The 20,696-nt window shown below is 40.2% G+C and overlaps 2 protein-coding genes across 3 annotated transcripts in view; one reads left to right on the top strand and one right to left on the bottom strand.

Annotated features, from left to right (window-relative positions):
* DDX1 (DEAD-box helicase 1) overlaps positions 1-13,846 on the bottom strand; it is a 35,831-nt gene extending 21,985 nt beyond the window's left edge. The window contains exons 1-16 of the mRNA XM_061622742.1: positions 13,525-13,846; positions 10,814-10,865; positions 10,450-10,513; positions 9,220-9,249; positions 8,860-8,956; positions 7,446-7,493; positions 6,454-6,537; positions 6,100-6,183; positions 5,088-5,164; positions 3,743-3,815; positions 3,554-3,630; positions 2,642-2,756; positions 2,322-2,460; positions 2,097-2,157; positions 1,509-1,607; positions 763-852 (exon numbers count right to left, since the gene is read on the bottom strand). Coding sequence (XP_061478726.1) covers positions 763-852; positions 1,509-1,607; positions 2,097-2,157; positions 2,322-2,460; positions 2,642-2,756; positions 3,554-3,630; positions 3,743-3,815; positions 5,088-5,164; positions 6,100-6,183; positions 6,454-6,537; positions 7,446-7,493; positions 8,860-8,956; positions 9,220-9,249; positions 10,450-10,513; positions 10,814-10,865; positions 13,525-13,540 — 1,206 coding nt within the window. The 5' untranslated portion in view covers positions 13,541-13,846. The remainder of the gene's footprint in view (positions 1-762; positions 853-1,508; positions 1,608-2,096; positions 2,158-2,321; positions 2,461-2,641; positions 2,757-3,553; positions 3,631-3,742; positions 3,816-5,087; positions 5,165-6,099; positions 6,184-6,453; positions 6,538-7,445; positions 7,494-8,859; positions 8,957-9,219; positions 9,250-10,449; positions 10,514-10,813; positions 10,866-13,524) is intronic.
* An 809-nt stretch (positions 13,847-14,655) lies between these two features.
* NBAS (NBAS subunit of NRZ tethering complex) overlaps positions 14,656-20,696 on the top strand; it is a 297,038-nt gene continuing 290,997 nt past the window's right edge. For both annotated transcript variants that reach the window (XM_061622739.1, XM_061622740.1), the window contains exons 1-2: positions 14,656-14,893; positions 19,896-19,950. In XM_061622739.1, coding sequence (XP_061478723.1) covers positions 14,741-14,893; positions 19,896-19,950 — 208 coding nt within the window. In that variant the 5' untranslated portion in view covers positions 14,656-14,740. The remainder of the gene's footprint in view (positions 14,894-19,895; positions 19,951-20,696) is intronic.

The following is a 20,696-nucleotide window of genomic DNA, read 5'->3' on the forward strand; positions in this document are numbered from 1 at the left end:
GGGTAAAGACTGTTATCACAGCTTGCACATGTCACAACACAGAAGCAGCCTTTCTTTCAGCCTGCAATTTAAAAAAACCAAAACAAGCCTCTTTTAGTCAAGACGCATTTTCCCAAACATCAGCTTTTGTGACATTTACATCTGATGAATTGGCACTGATGAAAAGAAAGGGTCAGTTTCCAAATTACGAACTGAGGCATGTAGATGGATGTCCACATAAGTCCTTTTGAAGTATAGGGATGCTGAACTACAACTCTGGGACACATTAATTTTGTTCCACTGAAATGGTAATAAACAATTAGATGCAAAAGCCTATTATTATTTTAGACTGTATATGTACAGCCTCCTGTCTGTAAAAATTAATTTTGTGATGCATGTGCATGAGAGACTAATGAGAGAAGGAGGAAGCTAAGCAAGGCCTCTCAACACTTATCTTCGAGTAGGATAGATCAGCTTCTTGCTTGTATTATTTTCAGTGCTTTCACTTTCCACAAGGCCTAGATGCACTGTGGGTGGTGGGCAAAGAACTGAGGACACCATCAATTTGAGGAGACACTTGGGAGTGTTCCCAGTTTTCGTTTATTCTTTACATTATTCTAATAAAATATTCCCGCTAAACTGATAGAAAATATACTGTGCATGGGCCCAACGGCTCCAAAAACAATGTTTCCTTAGTGACCAACATAAGTGATCAACATTTACTAGCAGCTATGTTAAATTATGGGAAAATGTCAACCATGAAACAGTAAGCAAACCTCATACCTGTAGCCTCTTTCCGTCTGAAGTTATCTGAGGAATCTGAGAATGAATTCTGTTTATGAAGTCTGAATAACCTTGACTGAGAAGGCCATCCTGTGCAAGAAGAAGCAGCATTACATAATCTCATTAAAGCTAAAATACCTGCAGCAGATCTGACTATGCCATGAACAATCCTTTTGACTAATTAGAACCTTTCACCTCCTCCTTTGGTTGGGAAAGGCCACAAAGGAATTTGACGTATAAAAATGAGAAGAGGGACAGTTGAAAGTCATATTGTGACCAGTTACAATTCTCTTCTTCATCCTGTACTCAAGGTGGAAGTCAGACTGGGAGGGCCTTAGAAAGTCAGGACTAGCTGGAAGCACACTAAGCTGATTATTTCCAGTCACAGGATCTAGCCAGGACACGGGACCAACCATGTCTTTGTCAACAAATTATGGAGGTCACAGAATCCTGAGCATACTGTAGAGCACTGGCCATGGGGTGGCATCCAATTGGTATCTGTTCCTGGACAGAAGAGATCCATCAGTGTGGAATGGGAAGGAGGCAATTTTTGACAACTCCTCCTCAACACTGCAGTTCCCTGTACCTCCCCAAATCTACTCCACGGAGTCCAACTCCCAGAGCAGAATTATTTTTCCGGGGGGGGGGGGGAAGGAGGCTCCAGGACAGAGGGACACTAAGCAGGTACCACACACGGTGTGTAATTTTCTTTATATGCTATTCAAAAGGAAGTTCTATACACTTACAGCTTCATCAAGAACCAGGAACCTAACTTGTGATAAAGTCAGTTTTCCAGTTGATACAAGATCGTCCAGTCTCCCAGGAGTTCCCACTACTATGTCTACCTGTAAAATGTGAATGGTGCATCAGTACACCATCTTTGCCAAAACAACATGGTAACATGAACGTTTTCTGAGTCTAGTCATAAGCAAGAGTCTTTCCAGTATGTTTAGATTATGTCTGAAACATGTGGATTATATACACACTGAAATTATTGCTAAGACAAAAACACCATAAACCCAGGCCTTCAGAGGAAGGGAGTTTCATGGTCGGGGAGCAACAACTGAGAAGGCCTTGTTCTGCATCCTCCCACAGTGAGCAACATTCACTGGGGTGAGGCAGTGAGAACGTCCCTTTCTGTTGACCTCAAATTCTTTTGTATATTCTGACCAGAATCATTATTATTTTTAACTTTAAGCTGCCAAAGACATCATGGCAATGGAAAGGTGGGGCATACATTTTTTAAAAGGCATACAGACTAGATTTCATCGGTGTACTTAAAAGAAGATGTATCTTAGTAGATATAATGCAAACTAAGAGCAACTCAAACTTACCCCTTGTTCCAATATGGAAAGTTGTTCTCTTGCAGCAACACCGCCAATAATTAGAAGTTCTCTAAAAGAAGCATATGTTAGATTATGTTTCGTACTGTGAAGTCATCTTAACCAGCAGAGTAAGAGAGCAGCATGGCTGTGTATGGAAGCATGCTGGAATCATAAGGATCTCAACGAAATCCACCAGCCCCACCCTAAAACTCCTGCAGCCCAATTTTGTTGTACCTTAATTTAGGATTATCAACATATTTTTTGAATTGTTTCACATTGTTCAGAGTTTGCTCTGCCAGTTCCCTGGATGGTTCCACAATTAAGGCTTTCGGAGCATTCGGCTGGCTCTTCGTTTGAGCTACTTGCGCAGTTCCTGAAACAGGAAATGTGGAGAAATGTTCCTTAAATGTTTTGAGTTGATAATCGGAAATAATTTTACTTTTACTTTTTTTAAAGAAGGGAAGGTCTCAAATGGCATGTTCAAGGTTTTAACTTTATATTGTATTAAATATCTCTCAAGGGGGCGCTTACACTTGAGTGTGCCCCAGACATACCTGCCTGCTGGGATTTCACAACATTACTCTCTGGAGCCTTGTCAAGAGCAATATAGCCATCTTTGGGTGGAAATTTAAAGTCTTCTTCTCCAAAGTTGAATTTTAATTCTGCATTCTGAAAGAATATGCAACACACAATCTTGCATAAAGAGTGTCAACAGGATGTTGTATAAAATCCATGCAGTGTTTACCTTTAAACAGAAACAGTTCACGTAGTGGAATGGAGCCTTAACACTAACTTTACCGAGAGGGAGAGAAGTGAGGAGGCCAGGGCTATGCAGGCACACCAGTGTAACTGCCAGTGTGCCCATACAACCCTGAGCTCCCTGCCTCCTCCTCCCTCCCTTCAGTAAGCAGCAATGATGCCACTGCTGAGTAGCTAGCACTACAACTCTGCCCCACGGGGCAAATCACTTCTGCCTTTAAAATGTTTTTGAAAAAGTGGAGTTAACATCCCTATGAGCCTGTTATCCAGCTGGCTTGATTTGCTTCTTGTGGCAACTTTAGGATTTCCCCCCCCTGTATTTAGCATATCCATAACTTTGAATAGTTGCCAGATATAAACTTGAATGCTCTGTCCCTTTCCACCCTTCATTTGTTATGTCTTAGCTGTTTACAGCACCAGCAATTAAAGTTTCATCTTTAAGCACTGACTACTTGAAACAAAAACACAACATACCCTACAGTACTTTAGCCAGCCTACTCATATTACCTAAGGCTCTGGATCCAAAAGAACCGTATAACTAGCATTTCCACAGTAGCCCCTTCACTCACCATGTCACCCCTCTTGAAATCAATGGGAGTTTCTAAAGCAACTTTAGAAATGGAATGAGTCTGCCACGACAGAGGTGAAGTATGCATCTGAATTGGATAGAATAAGTCTCAAGTGCATTTGGAAAAGCCAGATATTACCTTTAGAACACAGGATGCAAAAAGTGCTTGGTTTTTCAGGTGCTGTGGAATTTCAAATGCAACTCCGAGGTCCTTTCCTAATAATAATAATAATAATAATAATAATAATAATAATAATAATAAGCATTACGCTGAATGATTTTATAAATTTCATTCACTAGTTAAATGGAAAAGAAGTAAACTACATACCATTTTTAGAAAACGCAATTTGCCCTTTATCGAAATCGACATAGCATCCTATTGTGTCATGCATAGTATATTCCTACAAAAAAAAGAACATTTAAGAAAACTGATTGAAGGAGATATATTTTACAGGAATATAAAGTAGCACCAGTTGTAGTGAACACATTCTCTATTATAATGGTTTCATACCTTATGCTGGGATCCAGAGAAGAACATGCAGGCATTGGTGGAAGGTGACTTTCCTGCCCCTAGTCCCTCTGATAGCCCCCCCCACCTTTCTTGGAAATGAATTGATGAGGCACAGAAGAGGGGAAGGGCACTGAAAACTGGATCGAGGCAGCCTCTGTCAGCAAGAGCTCCCTTCTGTTCATGGAAGGTGCAGCTGCTCAATTTTTGGCAATCCCCCCTTCTCCTCCACCACAGCTCACCCAACTCTCAAGAGGGTCAGGAAAGTCACCTTCTGCCAGCCCCCTTCTACCAGCACTTCTCTGGATTCAAGCCTCTTGTCTATAAACGGTTGCAGATTAGACAAAAGCATTTTACATAAATGTAAGAACTTAACCCAGTAGATTTAATTTTATAAGTTACAGCGCTACATGAAAATGCAAGGCAGAATTTACACTGTCACTAAACCTATTCTATTTTCCGATGCATGCTTTTTTATTCTTGTTAGCCACATCTTTTTCACAAGACAGGGAGACATAAATAAAAATAAAGCATTTCTAATTATCAATATTGAATTTCATTGGGGGTATAAAAACTGCAAAACAACAACAAAAACCTAACCGACACCAGGAAGGAGATTTCAAATAGATAACCTAACTTCTGAAGCAAGTGAGGGAAATACGGATTTTCAGTTAAAAAAAACCATACATGACTATCTGGGAAGTGGTAGTCATGGGAAAAAAGTCTCACCACTGCTGCTGATTCCCAGCAGTTTCCCCAATAGCACATGAACAATCATGAGCATATGATGCCAAACTTAGGATTTTCCTTTTTACACCCTTGCGAACACTCCAAAAGCAACATTTTCAATGGAATGCCAGCACTAACGGCACATAACCAAATCAACACAGGGTATTGTGGCTAAGAATCACCATGTGCAGGCTTTTCCCATGACTACCACATGCCCATATAACTGCCTAAGTAAGCCAAAGTCCATCACTGAAACATTACTGCTCATCTAACCAAACTTCATCACGCTCATTTCTGTTAAAAATCTGTTTTCTTTCTTCACCTTGAGACCTACATGAATTCAGCCTACATTTGTGTAATTCAATGTTGGTTCACAACAACATTTAATCATTTTATTATTTGTTAAAATCCGAGGGTGGGGTGGGGAGACACATACCTCCCCATAACTGTCAAACTGTTTGTTATGAGATTTCTTTCCGGTTCCACCATAGCCAAAGCCAAATTTGTCAGTACCTAAAAACAAAAAAAAAAACCACCACCACCACAAACCAAAACAATATAGATTATTGTTAGAAATATTTGAATCAAACAGTTCTTCACTATCTAACTATCTGAACTATACTTTTTGAAGATAGGCAAAAACATATGAAGTTTTACGGCATAGCAGCAATTATCCTATATTGCACCAAACTATATACTTTTTGGATTGCTGCCACGCTGGAAATTAACATTTCCTTAAATGAAACCCAACAACTTTGAGACAAGAATAGCACACGATTGTTATCTACATACTACTGATTAGTGTCAAGCTGAAATTGGGAGAGGGGGTTGTATACACTCTACAAAAAGTGTCCCCTTTCCACAGTAATATTCTGCACTTCTTCGAATGGATGTATGTTGGAGGGAGGAGAGGATCAGATCCCTGATGACAGGGCAACTAGACTCCCAGTCTCACCCTAATCCAGCCCTATACAGTTGATTACTTGCAGAAGAGTATGGATGCGAATGCACATTCAAATTCTTCCACAACTAGTCATACATACGTAAAGCAAAGCAAAAATCTTGTCATACAGTCCTGGGAGGCAAAAAAAGACTCAATTCAGAGTAAGAATACTGAGTAAGCTTTGCTTACTCTCAGTTAGATAAGGTAGTTAAATCTGACTGAGGTTGCTATGATGTCACCACACTTATTACTGATCCCCAATTGACTGGTCTCATCAGTAAAACAAATGCTGAAAATGGTGCTAAAGCAGCCAAATATAAGAGCTGAAAAAAGGTGTGGAAGATCACTAAGGTAGTGCGCTTGCATATGAAAGCATATTCTTTGTCTCCTAAATCTGTGAATGTGAACATTTGGTGCAGGCTGTATGAGCGTCACTTTTAGCTTGTTTTATGCAAGAGGGAACAGAACCATATATTTCAGGGCAATTCTTTGTGTATATACTCACCCAAATCTAATGAAGCTTGCATAGAGGACCACCCAACTCTGCATAATCCCTGGTCACGACAGGACACTTCATAATAATATTTTTCTAGAACATTTAAGAAATTTATACATGTAACTAATTTCAGTTTGACTAACTTTTTGATAAAGGCAAGAGAGATCTTTTAATATAGTCATTTCAACAAGCTCCTTTATTTTCAAAGTGAATTTGTCAACCAGGTAACAGTGGTCACCAGGTGAAAATGTTTGCCTAAAACTGTAGTCAACATTCAAAAGGCAGATAAGGTAAACATTTATCCAGATCAATCCTATTTTAAGAACTAGGTTTTTGTACTACACAACCACTGTTTATTGGTACCTTTAGTCACTCCTTTAGTTGATCGGCATCCATGCCATTCCTTTATTTCCCTGCTTTGACAGCACAGACCATCAGACCCAATAGCTGAACAATTAAACAAAAGAACACTTTTTAAAACCATGAAGACCTTTTACAGTCATTGTTACAAAATACAAGTTTAAGATAGGCCAGCAGCCCTTGCAAAAATAGTTATGTACACTCTTTCATAACCAGACACAGTTAGTCAAGCACTTAAGCCGTAATGCTACGGATGTGAGTTGCTGTGTTTGCATCAACAGAGTTACAGCATCATCCAACATGAAACAAATACATGGTATGTCTTTCAGAGCTGTCCTATGAGATGTTCCAATTCCACTGAAACAGTTTATTATATATTTTGATAGAGTCGTGGACAGCTCAGAACTAAACACTGTAGTAAATACATTTTTAATTTTTTTTTAAATCTACACTCTTAAGCCCCACTCAATCAAGTTTTAGGAAGCCACATGGTAACATTTTGTAGACATTAAATATATTACAAGTAAACAGACTCAACCTATCACATTCCCATGATCTTTGAACAGTTCTAAAAGCAGTCATCTGCAGACACCTTAACCTTAACATCCATGTTGATTAAGATTTCTTTTTTGTATAAATGATAAGGCCTGCAGACCCCCCCCCCCATTTCCCATCTGTCACGCTTGCATGCACTATTGGAATTCATCAAATAACATTACTTGCATTTCTCTATTGACATCAATGGATAAAATATAACTTGGTTACTCTTACAGGCTGCCTTTCATCCACTAAGTTTGGAAATGCATACAGACGATTCTCAGATTGTCTCCCACTTGTCTCAAGTCATATTTAGTGGTGAACCATACATAACCGTTGGGTTTGATTATGTGGGAGCAAGTCCCACTGAACTTAATGGAGCTTACTTCTGAGTAGGCATGTACTGATTGCAGTCTTAGTTACTGTTTGGTTACTAGAGAAGTTAATATAAAACTTACCAAATGCAGATCCTCTGTCATATGGATTCATTTGCCATTTGTTGAGCACTGTTGAGAGAGAGATTGATCAGCTACACTACCTTGCTACAAATGACAAGATCCCACTTTTTGAAAAATTACACCATGTTTGACAGATGATAGTTCCCTCCCCCCCAAAAAAACCATTTTATTTCTTTTTTGGCAGATGATAGTTTTGACATAGAAAAATCCTAACTTGAGTTTTAGATGCAAAATCTTGTGGAAATTTCCCCTCAATTCCACCTGTACAATTGTGACTACGAGCACCTTACCGCTGCACACTTACATGTGCCTATTCTGTCCCAATTATGATCATATTGAATTTCAATACATTTCAAACTTGTTCTGAACTGGGGACAGAAATCTTACAACAGAATGCAATACTTTGTATTTTTATACCTTACACATTCTTAACACAGCTACAAGTAGACATGATCAGTTTTTACATTTCAGGTATTTGTAGATTGCTATGAAAAGGGGACATTAAATAAAAATGACAAATGCTAGCTTAGGTAATAGCCACATGAGAATGCTATGAACACAAGATAGATTAGCATTCACATGCGGTTAAGACATTGTGTTGGAACCAGAGACAGATGAGTGAAACTCTGCTTGTGCAAATGAGGCTTTCCTGGTTCCTCCCTCCAATTTCAGTCCCCGGCAGCCGCTGGAGAGCTGCCACTGATGGCTGAGGGGGCCCTCTGTAATGGTGTGTGGTGGGACACATGTAATGGGATGAGGATCTCAAGAGAATTTGGCAGTGCTGTCTTGTGCAAGCTGAAGTACCTTTCTGTTCACACAAAACATCTCAAGATCCCTATCATCGGGGTTTACATAGTCCATTGATGTTATGGATATCACAATGGAAATACAATTGTTATATCAATAAGAACAGTTAATTCCATTGATTTCACTGGAACATCCACAAAAGGTATGCTTAGTGTAGCATTTATTCTAGTAAGAACTAAGGTTTCCAGTTGTCCACTTCAACTGAACGACTACCATAAGCAGCCAAAACATATGGAAGGAACGTATGGAAGCCCAGATACGTGTAAATAGGACAATACTGATATTTCTGTAGATTATTCATTCACCTTTCAAACAATTGGCACAGTTTTGGTACTACCAAAGTGCTTTATTACCATATGCCCAATTCAACTAAGTAGGCCACTCCTATCACACATTCTCTGAAGAGAAAATATATCCTTCACAAGAGGAATACACAAATAAAGACACTTTTTGGACTAGTGCTGAATTTGACCACACAGTATATTTTTTGATAGGTCTGAGATGACTTGAGACATACAAATAAACTTTGTATGCAAACTTCAACTCGCATTAGATTCCAGGTATCACAACAGTGTGTGTTTTAGCAATTCCAAAGAGAAAGGCTTACCTCCTCCACCAGTTTTTATAGTGGTTTTCCCCTTTTTGCCCTCCTGCTGATCCTTTAGAGTTTCATAAACAATTTGAATAACTGGGATGCTGAATGCCTGAAATATAAAGTTACCTATTTAAGTTATATGGTTTGAACCAATTATTTTCTTCTAGATTTGAGTATCAAAGTGTTTTGAACTAAAGAGAGATAAGATGAATGTCAAATTCTGGGGTGCACTAGGTTAGCAGTGTCTATGTATACTAATAAAACCTTCAGGATATGTTGGTTATTAATAGAATACTTTAAACTCCTGACATAACTGTGTACATCCCAAGTGTATATCCAAAAATTATTTTATAGTTAAAAGTGGACACTTACACCAGTTTTTCCACTCCCAGTTTCGGCAGCCTGTGTGGAAATAAGATTTAATAAAGAAATTAAGATACAATAGTTAATTTCTACATCAAATTGCAAGTGTAATCCTTTATTATTATTACTAAAATACTGGGGAGAAAAGTTTATAAACATGGTATATCAGATATTCATAAACAGCTTTTTTTATAATTTTTAAAAAAAAGTATTTATGTATATAGTCTATTCTAAGTGGGCATTCAGAGGAGCGGCTAAGGCATAACTTGCCACATACATACAGAATCCAGAGCAGTAATTTCACAGAGGATTTGATGCTACATAATGCCTTATAGTAACTTGAATATACAAGACCTTCCACCTAAAATGATTCCTAACTAATCTGGTTCATAGCTGCTGTTGTTTAAATTTATATCCCACCCTTCCTTCCAGGAGCCCAGAACAGCAAACAAAACACTAAAAACACTCTAAAACATCTTAAAAAAACAAACTTTAAAATAAAGTAAAACAAAATATCTTTAAAAACATCGTTTTTAAAAAACCAGTTTTATAGTTAGTTTTAAATATACACTTTTAAGCAACAGTACCACAGGAAACTAGCGACAGACTAACAATAATGCAAGATACACTTTGTCCTGTGGCACAAAGTTTGAAACAAGACAGAAGATAACTGCAAACTGGTTTACAATCTTTATCAGTGTGTTCCTATGCAGATTTTGGCACGCTGTTGTGTTATGCGTAGGATAAGACTATAAAAGTTCTAAAGAAAATGTAAAGGAACACATACACTGCCTTCTTTTAGAAGTTGTCTGAAAATGGTACTATTTAGATAGGCCCTCACAATAGGAATTTCTTTTTAGCCAGGTAGTACCTACTGATGTTTTATTCATGTTTTTAATTTATGGATACTTTTACATATTTTATTGTATATTGAATACCATCTTGATAGATTTTATGAAAATGCAGAGTATAAATATGTCAATAAATAAATGAATAAATAAATAAAAACTTGAAATCTGTAATCCTAAATGCACTTACTGAGGAGTCAATCTCTTAAAGAAAGTGATACTTCTGAATAAACATGTTTATGAATGTGCTGGACAAATAGTGAGGGCTATAGGACACAATGCTATTCTACAAGACAGATTGTGGCAATATTATTATAACTATTATTATTTATTAATTTCCACACTACTTACATGCCAAAGTGGCTTCTAAACAGCTTACAAGTATACATACCATAAGTACATCACCACCTCCTAAAATCAAAGGGATGGATTCTGCTTGGATGTCTGTGGGAAGCCTACAAGAAAAACATAAAACCTCAAGCTTTAACAAGACACATGAACATGTCAGTGTTTGCAGGCTACATTTTCAGGTTGTTTATATAAGAAATTAAAGACTGTAGGAGAAAAAAATGCTTTTGAATTGCACAGATTCTGACACATTTTTTAGCTGAAAGTATTCATCAGACAAGAACAGTAACCTCACTTTCATAAGTAACTTCCACTGAAATGTTGAAAGATTTCAGAGGTACTATTTGCAGAATCATTAATTATCACTCTGGAAGGCTATACATAAATGGGGGGGGGATCATACTTACAGCCAGTCCATCTCTTCTACAGCTTGAGCTATCTCTGGCATTACACCCATCTCTACAAGAAAATTTTAAAAAGTGTTAGCGGTCTGTGTTCAGTACAATAACTGAACAAGGTTGTAAGATGTTTTTCACCCTTACCATGCCATGCAAACCAGGCCATTCACTTACTGATGGGTACCCTTAAACACATTATCACAACTGGTTTCCTCCCAATCACCCTTTTCTTGTGGGCACTTCTTTATCACAGTTACCTGGCAAAGTTGTTAGTATGATTAAATGCTAAGCCATATTAGGGTTTGAATAAAAGGAACAGGCCACTTCCAAACTCAAACTTGCCATGGCGTGTTTAACCTGCAGCTGATGCACAGTTTTGGCTGGTGCAAGAGCACTCCTAGCCACAGCTACCACTTGACTCTCTCTAGGAGCAAGGTAGATCCAGGAATACTCTCACACTATGATCACACTTTTCCAGGGTTATACAAACCTGTTCACAGCGGACTGCACCTCTAACCTGGATCAGCAGTCCTATTTATTTTATTTTATTTATTTTGTTCAATTTTTATACCGCCCAAAGCCAGAGGCTCTCTGGGCGGTGTACAATAAATACAATACAATACAATACAATAAAATACATTTAAAATGACAATAATAACACTGAGCGTATATTTTAAACAGTTAACCGCCTGGTCCATATAACAAAAATAAAAAGTAAAAAAAATTATTTAAAAAAGAATTTATTTAAAAAGCCTGGGAGAATAAAAAGGTTTTAACCTGGCGCCGAAAAGATAAAAGTGTAGGCGCCAGGCGAACCTCGTCGGGGAGACTATTCCATAGTTCGGGGGCCACCACTGAAAAGGCCCTAGATCTCGTTACAACCCTCCGAGCCTCTCTGTGAGTCGGGACTCGGAGGAGGGCCTTTGATGTTGAACGTAGTGAACGGGTAGGTTCATATCGGGAGAGACATTCCGCTAGGTATTGTGGTCCCGCACCGTGTAAGGCTTTATAAGTCAAAACTAGCACTTTGAATTTGGCCCGGAAACCAATAGGTAACCAGTGCAAACGCGCCAGAACAGGTGTTATATGTGCGGACAGTCTGGTCCTCGTCAGCAGTCTGGCTGCTGCTTTTTGCACTAGCTGTAGTTTCCGAACTGTTTTCAAAGGCAGCCCCACGTAGAGTGCATTGCAGTAGTCCAATCTAGAGGTTACCAGAGCATGCACAACTGAGGCGAGGTCGTCGCTGTCCAGATAGGGACTACTAACCAATAATGGTTTTGTTTGTCTGGATTATGACCCTCCGTGGTGCAGAGTGGTAAGCGGCTGTAACACAGCCGAAGCTCTGCTCACGGCCGGAGTTCGATTCCAATGGAAGGAGGAAGTCGAATTTCCGGTAAAAGGGGTCGAGGTCCACTCAGCCTTCCATCCAGCCATGGTCGGTAAAATGAGTACCCGGCATACGCTCGGGGGTAAAGAAAGGCTGGGGAAGGAACTGGCAATCCCACCCCATATATACGGTCTGCATAGTAAACGTTGCAACACATCACCCTAAGAGTCGGAAACGACTTGCACTATAAGTGCGGGGACACCTTTACCTTTAGTCTGGATTAAGTCTCAGTTTGATTCTTGGGAAAATTACTGTTCTCAGGTTATCCTACTTTACAAGGAAGCTATGAGGCTAAGCTGCCACTTTTGTAGGAAGAGTGGAATACAGTTACAAGAAATAGAGTACATTCCCGTCTCAATCATGTAGTTCTGAAAGCGTGCGGAAAGCACATACTTTAACCACAATTATGTTCACAACAGGAAGAATAACCAGACATTATTTTTCCTAATTCTGCTCTGCCACACAGCTGTAACTGTATTTATTCAAAAAAGGCACTTTGCCCATGCCCTATTTATTAGGGCAGTTAAAGTTTCATTAATCAGCAACTAAGGTTTCGTTGGTTACCAAGGGGCACTTCAAAGCCTCTAATGGTTCCAGGTCATTACAGATAGATCAACTTTCCATCTTACAATTAATGGCCAATTTTGTTTTAATACATTAAAAACTATTTTGCACGTCCTTTAATGTCTCAAGAAAGCACATATTTTGACAATACACAGTATGGTGTAGTGATTAGTGTTGGAGAGTGGTTCAACGCCCCTCTCAGCCAGCTTATGGTATGACCTTGGGCCAATCACTTTCTCTTATAGACTAACCTACCTCAGAGAGTGGTTGCAAGGATAAAATGGGCAGGCAGAGAACCATGCATGCCACCTTCACCTCCCTGAAGGAAAGGCCAGATATATAAACGTAATAGTAAACAAAATAATAAGCACAGGGCACCCTAAACAAGCATACTTAGAAGGAAATCACACTGTGTGCAGTGAAATCCACTTCCATGTAAACATGAATAGATTTCAGGCTTACTAGTTCAAAAAGAACTGATTGCTGATCAACTCGGAAGTACATTAATCTATAGGAAGGAAGAGACTCATCCTTCTCTGACTCCAGGCTTTAGACCGAATCCAGGCTTAAGTTTTGGTTTAGTCGGAGGAGCCCTGAGGTATAGACTTTTTGTAAAAAGCCCACCCACTCTCCCGTAGCTTCACGCCAGCTGACCCTGCTCTAACCCCAAACTCTATTTTGTTCTGCTTTTCCACTCGCCTACTTCCACCTCCACCAAAAACAGAAAGAGCCTCTTTCCATCCAGGCCTCTCCCAGAGGGGCTACGTACCTGAAAAAGCCGCCATACTTGCGCCCCTTGTAGACAAATCAATGTGGCGGCGGGGACGGCGGCAATGTAAATCGTCACCGCTTCAGAGCGCCTGCGCAATCCCAAATCCCCTCTGCTTTAGTCCTCCGGTCTGCACAATAGTCGGTCAGTCAAGGTTCCGCAACAGTAAATCTTGAAGCGATATGGCAAACGTTTCGTTACAAATTTTTTGTTGAGGAGCAATGTTGTTTTGAGATTTCAGATAAAGGTAACAATCTATTTGCTTGTGCTCCCTTCTCGATAACTTTCTCATCGTTAGCGCGTCTTCTTTGCTTCCGATACAATCTCAGAAGAAAGAAACTGAATGCGTTCCCAATGCCATTCGAAGCCAATGCAGCCCAGTGGGCATTCTTTTAAGTGCCTCGCCTGGAGACAAGTACAAAAGCTGCAGCGGGCCCGTTATAAATAAAATTGATTCCAAAACGGGGATGTGTTAGTCTGACACTTGAGAACAATACTTAGAACTGAAATCATTGTGATATACTTTTATTCACTTATTCACACTCAGAACACACTCGAAACAGAAGCAGCTGGAATGCCACCTTCTGAGCTAGCCCGACCAAGCAAATACACCAGTTAAATGACTGGTTAGGATTCAAAATAAAATCTGCAGAAACAATATTTTTTGATACTGGCGCCATGCAATATATATAGTACGCTGGAAAACAGCCCAGTGACAAAACTTCCGAGCTAGCCAAATCAATTCACATGTCACGTTGATTGGACTAAATGGGAGTGATGCTGTAAGCCACAACACGTTCATATAAACGATGTTCTGGTACGCTTCCGGGACAATAAATAGTATTCTTAAAAAAATTGTCCTAGAATCCCAACTTCCAAGGTAGCCACATCAACCAAATTCACCATAAAACATGAATAAGCTGCTTAATTAAAAACAACAACCCTAAGCGGTGTAAATACATATGAATAAATAATTAAAATACATATAAAATCATATATTTAATAATATATATGATATACATGAGCCCAGTAGGATTTATTCCCATATAAGAGTTTGTAGGACGACTGGAGTCTTGAGAAGCTTTCCCCCCCTTCCCTGATGACATGGAACGTCTTGCTGATGAGTTCTAAAGGGTTAAATCATAAGACTTTCTCGAAAGGGTTTGTCCGCTACGCACTGCCGTAGCAGCTGTAGCAGGACTGTCTTCGGCTGATCATGGCTGCTGCCCCAGGAGGCAAGCTGGACATGAGTAGCGCCGAAGAGGAGGTGGCGGCAGCAGCGGCAACGGGAGAAGAGAAGGAGGAGGAAGAGAATATTCTCTATGACTTGCTGATCAACACCGAATGGCCTCCCGAGACTGAAGTGCAGGTGGGTCACTTTTCTTTCCCAGCCATCTGCAGCTGCAGAAAAAGACCCAGCCATGGACGAGAAGTCAGGGAGGGAAATCAGACCGTGGGAAACGAGGGAGTGTCATTAAGGCTGCCGTTCTACGCACGCTTACCTGGGAGTAAGCTGCGTGGAGAACCATGGGACTTCCTCTCTTGCGTAGACATGGCTTGTACTCCTACCCTCTAAGGCTGCTCTGTACACGTGAACACAAACTCTTAGACAGACAGCCCTGAAAGCATAAAAAGAGTCCCAAAGGCCCATCTAGTCCAGTCTTCTGTTCCCACCTGCCCCCACGAAGCCCTCAAGCAGCGCATGAGGGCAAAATCACTCTCCTGCTTGTCTTCCCCGGTGACTGGTATTCAGAGGCATATTTAATGACTCTGGTACTGGAGTAGCTATCAGTAGACTTATGAGGCATTCAAACAACATTGTATGTACCCAAATGCCGCCTTGTATCTCCCCTTCCACATTTAATCCAGATTTCTTTTTGGGGGGGAAATTTGAGAAGTTTTCAAACAAACAGATATTGTCAATAACTGCAATATCTGAATGACCTGTTGCAATACTGAGCCCTAGTCTGGGAGCACCCTTATTCTCCTGTGCCTGTTTACTCACAAGTAACTCCCACAGTGTTAAGTAAGACTCAGTATTTTATTGCATTTTGTTTTCATACATATATATCCTGCCTTTCTTCCATGATGGATCTCAAGATGGCACAGTTGTGGTACCCACATAGTCTCCTATCCAGGTGCTGACTAGATCCACAGCTGCTTAGTTTCAGCTAAGGTGGTGGCCTCATGTGCCTTAAGGCATCTGCGTTCTCCTTTACTTCAGTGATGGGTTTCCCATCCGTTGGCCAAATCCAGCCCCTTCTCCATTTTGGCAAGGATACTGCCTCCTGTACCTGCAGATTATGCCCTGGGGTTGCAGCCTAATACTGGAAAGGGGCTTCCATTTTCAAGACTGGTGCAAGTTCCACATGTGCGCTGGTAAAATCCATAGGCCTTGCTTGCTTCTGGTCCTCTTTTGCAAATAGACGTGATGGTCAACAAGCATTATGTGGGTGTGAATGTGAAATGTGGAATGTTTTCCTGAATGTGAACACCAGCTTTCATTCAGATGTTTCAGTCTTCAAGGGAGTTAATCACGTTGCATGGTGTATTATGCTTTTCTTGTGTGTGTGTACTGCCTTCAAGTCAATTCCGACTTATGGCGACCCTATGAACAGCGTTTTCATGAGTCTGAGAGGCAGTGACTGACGTAGGAGTCAAGCTAGGTTTGGAACCTGAAATATAGACTTGTGCCTGGAACATATATATCAAACTTTATTCAGATATTTCAATGTGAGGTGGCATTATTTATTTCTGGATTTGAATTTATATCTCACCTTTCCACACAAAGATGCCCAAGGCAGCTAACATTAAATAGAATAAAATGCAACATTGAACAACCCTATAAAATATGAAGCAGCATGTAAAACAAGTGGGTCAAAAAACAGATCAATAAACAGCTAATTAAAAACTTACAAATTGAGTACTGAATGAACAAATCAAAGGGAAACCTCATTTTACACAGCCAAATAACTCTGTGATCCTGCATACAGGCAAACTTGTAACCTGTTATGTACTGTGTATACTTGCTAGGAAATTGAGATTGGGACATACATACAGTTTCCTGAATACCCAAGGGCCTATGTGCATACTATTATTATTATTAACATTTATTAACCACCCTTCACCCAAGCGTCCCAGGACAGGTTACAACAATTTTAAAACACATCATCCAAAACAGTTAAAAACAACTTAAAATCACAAAATAGGGTAGGTCCTAAACATATAGGTCTCAGGTCTCAAATACCAGGGTAAAGAGGTGCATCTTTAGTATTCACCTGAAACTATACAATGAAGTTGCCAGACCCATCTCAGTGGGAAGCGAGTTCTACAACTTAGGGGCTGCAACAGAGAATACCCGCTCCTGGACCACTGCCCCCCGAGCTTCTGAGGGTGGCAGAACTATAAAAAGGGCCCCCTCTGCTGATCTCAACATCTGAGAGGATCTGTAGGGAAGGAGGTGGTGGTATTTCAGATTTTTTTTTAAATCAATCTTTATTAATTGTATACCATTATTAAACAGATATTTCAGATATTTGTGACCTATGTTGGTTAGGTCTTTAAACACTAGTGTGAGCCCCACCTAGTAATCTGGCTGCTGCATTTTGGACCAATTGAAGTTTCCTAGTTGTCTTCAAGGGCAGCCCCACACAAAGTGCATTGCAATAATCTACTCTGGAATTTACCAGAGTGTGGAGTACTGTGGCCAAATTATCTCTGTTCAAAAGGGGCTGAAGCTGCCAAACCAGCTGGACTTGGAAAAATGCACTCCTAGACACTGAGGCCACCTGAGCCTCCAGTGACAGTGTTGGATCCAAGAGTATGTCTCCTATGTATGGCCTATACATGGAGAACATTGTGTATATGCTTCAGTGCAAATGGCGTATTGAGTATATGGAAGCTGGTGGCGGGGTCAGTGGGTGTGATGTGGTCTTGCCTCCAAGCATTCAGTTTTATATTTGATTGAACATCAGAATATAAGTAAAGAAGTGTGTCTAGGTTACATGTGCATATGTTTGTTTTTAGAAAAGTCCTATCCTCTTTTATATCCCGTTGCTCTAATTTGAACATAGTGGTATTTATTTTTGATTAAAAATGCATAGACCTGGTTTGCACCTTGGCTTAGTGAGACCGTGTGAGCTCCCAGAGAGGAGGTTGCAGCCGCTTTGCTCCTCCTTGGTTCTTTTTGTTGCCACACTGTGCTGAGCTAAGCGAGGTTTGGCTTAGCATGTCATCCATATTATGGAAATTCGTATCTGCAGAGATTCTCAGCTGTCTGAGCTACACGTGTGCCAGTGTGTGTATTTACCGTAGAAGCAGGCTTTTACCCTGCATTTAGATCACTGAGACTTAAGATGTAGTAAAATAAGAAAAGCTCCTTTATTTTTAGAAATACATGGTAGATAGGAAAGGCATACCTAGTTCTAACTAACTAAGTTGGAGGTGCAATGTCCAGATGTGGGTATTGCCCTCATGGCTCAGGAGAGAGAGCAAAGACAAAGATGTCTCCTCTTTCCTCGGACAGTCGAAGAAGATGAAGGAAGGAGGTTCCCTGAGCATATCAGTTTACAACGGAAGGAAGTTCGGTAGAGAATAGCACAGGTAAAGATAGGCAAGCCTAGCCAGCTGGAGGACCCTAACTCTATCTTCCTTCTGGAATACAAACAAAAGAACCCAAACAGGAGTTGCTCTTGCTCCACTTCCAACAATCCAAACAGGAGCGCGTGGTAAAGAACAAACCTTGGTTACAGTGTGTAGTTAGTAAGGAGAGAGCTTAACCACGAACCTTAATTTGGACGATACACTATGACAAATATTGGCTTAGCTCAGCACGGTGAGTCAGGGAGGAGCTCAGTGGCTGTGAACTTCTCACAGGGAGACCAGTCCACACAGTCTCACTAAGCCAAAGTTTGACTTAGTGTGTTGGGTGAACTAGCCCTTTGAATGAAGTTTGCCCAACAGGTGTCCTTTTTAACACAAATGGGATAATGTTACTGAAAAAAGAATCTCTTATCTGGCTTGATTCTATGCCTGTGTACTAAGAAGTAAATGCCACTGAATTCAATGGCATATGGGACTGCAGCCTTTCAGAGCAATCCTGCACAATTTTACTTACAAGTAAGCCCATCTGTGGTAAATGAGACTTACTCCCAGGTAAGCAAATATAGAATTGCACTGTAAGTCTCAATCGTAGTCCCAATTACCTGGGAGTAAAGGCCCTTGAACTCTTTTCTCTACTCCTTGATCAGCAATTAGCCAAGTATGTAGTTTTATATAAGCTCAATATTCAGGTCTAAGACTTACAGGAAATATATTTTGTGTTCCTCCATTTTATATTTCCCCAAGTGTGTCCACTAAAACATTTTGGAAACAATCCTTCTAAGAATTTTAAGTAATGCTGGCAATATGAGTGGTACCCTTTTTGTTTAAACTCTTTATGACCATTGGAAAACCGAGGGCTTTTGTGTATAAATAAACAAATAATTGGAAAGGTGTTTATTTGGTACTAGTCTAAAAGTGTGTGCATACCATGTGTGGAAGGGAGGAGTGAATGCGTAGCCCAGTGTATCTTTTATAACCTTCATTCTTTTAGTTACTGTGTTATAAACTCCACTGACTGTTTTGTTAGTATAATCTAGTGCCAGCATGGTGTAGTGGTTAGAATGTCATACTTGGGCCTGGGGGACTAGAGTTCAAAACTCCACTCAGCCATGAAGCTCACTGGATGACCTTGGGCCAATTGCTGTCTCTCAGCTTCGCCTACCTCACAGGGTTGTTGTGAGGATAAATGGGCAGGAAAAGAAGAACAATTTATGCCACCTTGAGGGTCTCAGAGGAAATGTAGGACATAAATGTAATAATAAAGGTGTAAGTAAATAGTACACCATCACAGTGGCTCCTTTCTAAACAGAGGCCAGCCAAATGAATCATCTTTTTTATTTTATATTTTTCTTCGTGCTGAAGACTTCATTTCTGGGCCTTTGTCATTAGAGAGTGTATTGAGATTGTACCTTCCACTACTGACTGTAGCTCTAAATTAGGGCAGGGGGTATCCCAAGGAAGAGGTAATAACTGCTAAAGAGGGTGCATTGTATCACCTGTGGGCTTGGCCACATGCATTGATCCTGCTGCCCGTTTTGGACTCATGGCCATCCGCGATGGGACCGGTAGCATCCTCACATGGCTTGCGAGTGTCAAGCGTGTTGAATTGCTTGCTTGCAGAACTCCTTTTCTGAAAGTGCCCTTGGAGCTGAAAAATAATTTTAAATGGTTGCAGAGCCCAAGAGGTAATTTATAAACTTTATTATCTTGGTAAGCTGGTGAATAAAGGGTTCAGTTGTTGTAGACTAACTCTCTCCTTGTAATTGCAGCCAAGAGGCAACCGGAAACATGGTGCATCATTTATCATCACTAGAGCAATTACAGGTAAATATGCACGGCTTGCACTGATGGATTGTTTAGTGAATCTTATGTGGCTGAAATGAATGGGGTGTGAATTCACTGGATTTGCTTATGTAGTTTGTTATCTGATATTGTCATATACCTGTTGTTTTGGGGGCCAAGTGCAACTTGTATTGCATAATAATTATTGGAGAAAGTGTGCTTCCTTTAATGCCCTCAATTTCCTTTCTTTCTTCCCCCAGCCCTTGCTTTTCCTGTCAAGATTGTGTCTCATTGATGTGTGTGTGTGTGCGCGCACACACACGGCAGGGCTTACAGTATTACCTTAGGGGTCTTTCCAAATCTCTTAGTAAAGATTTTTCTGTGTATTCATTTTTCTGTGCTTTTGCTTCTGGTTTAGATTAGCCCCAGTTTGTCATGCCTGACAATCCTCGCAGGCCATGGTTAATCTTAGCTTATTTCACACAAACCATAGTTAACTCAAAGCAATGGGTTATGAAGCTGCCTTGTTTCAAGGAACTGTTGTTACAGTTACCTGCAGTTTAGCATTTGAAAGCTTTCCCTTCTGATATCAGTTAAACAGAGTTTAACATGTTAACCAATTTCCTCACCATCCTGCCAGAGGGAAGACAAGGGAGAAGGGGCGTGTGTGAACCTGAGACTTGCTGTATCTTGTCCCACAAAACTATGGTTTAACATAATGTCCAAATATTGCCAGTGTACTTTATCAAAAATGGATAATCCAATTCTATTAAGCCATAGTAGCTGTA

Source organism: Rhineura floridana, chromosome 4, assembly GCF_030035675.1.
Source record: "Rhineura floridana isolate rRhiFlo1 chromosome 4, rRhiFlo1.hap2, whole genome shotgun sequence".
Lineage (NCBI taxonomy): Eukaryota > Metazoa > Chordata > Lepidosauria > Squamata > Rhineuridae > Rhineura > Rhineura floridana.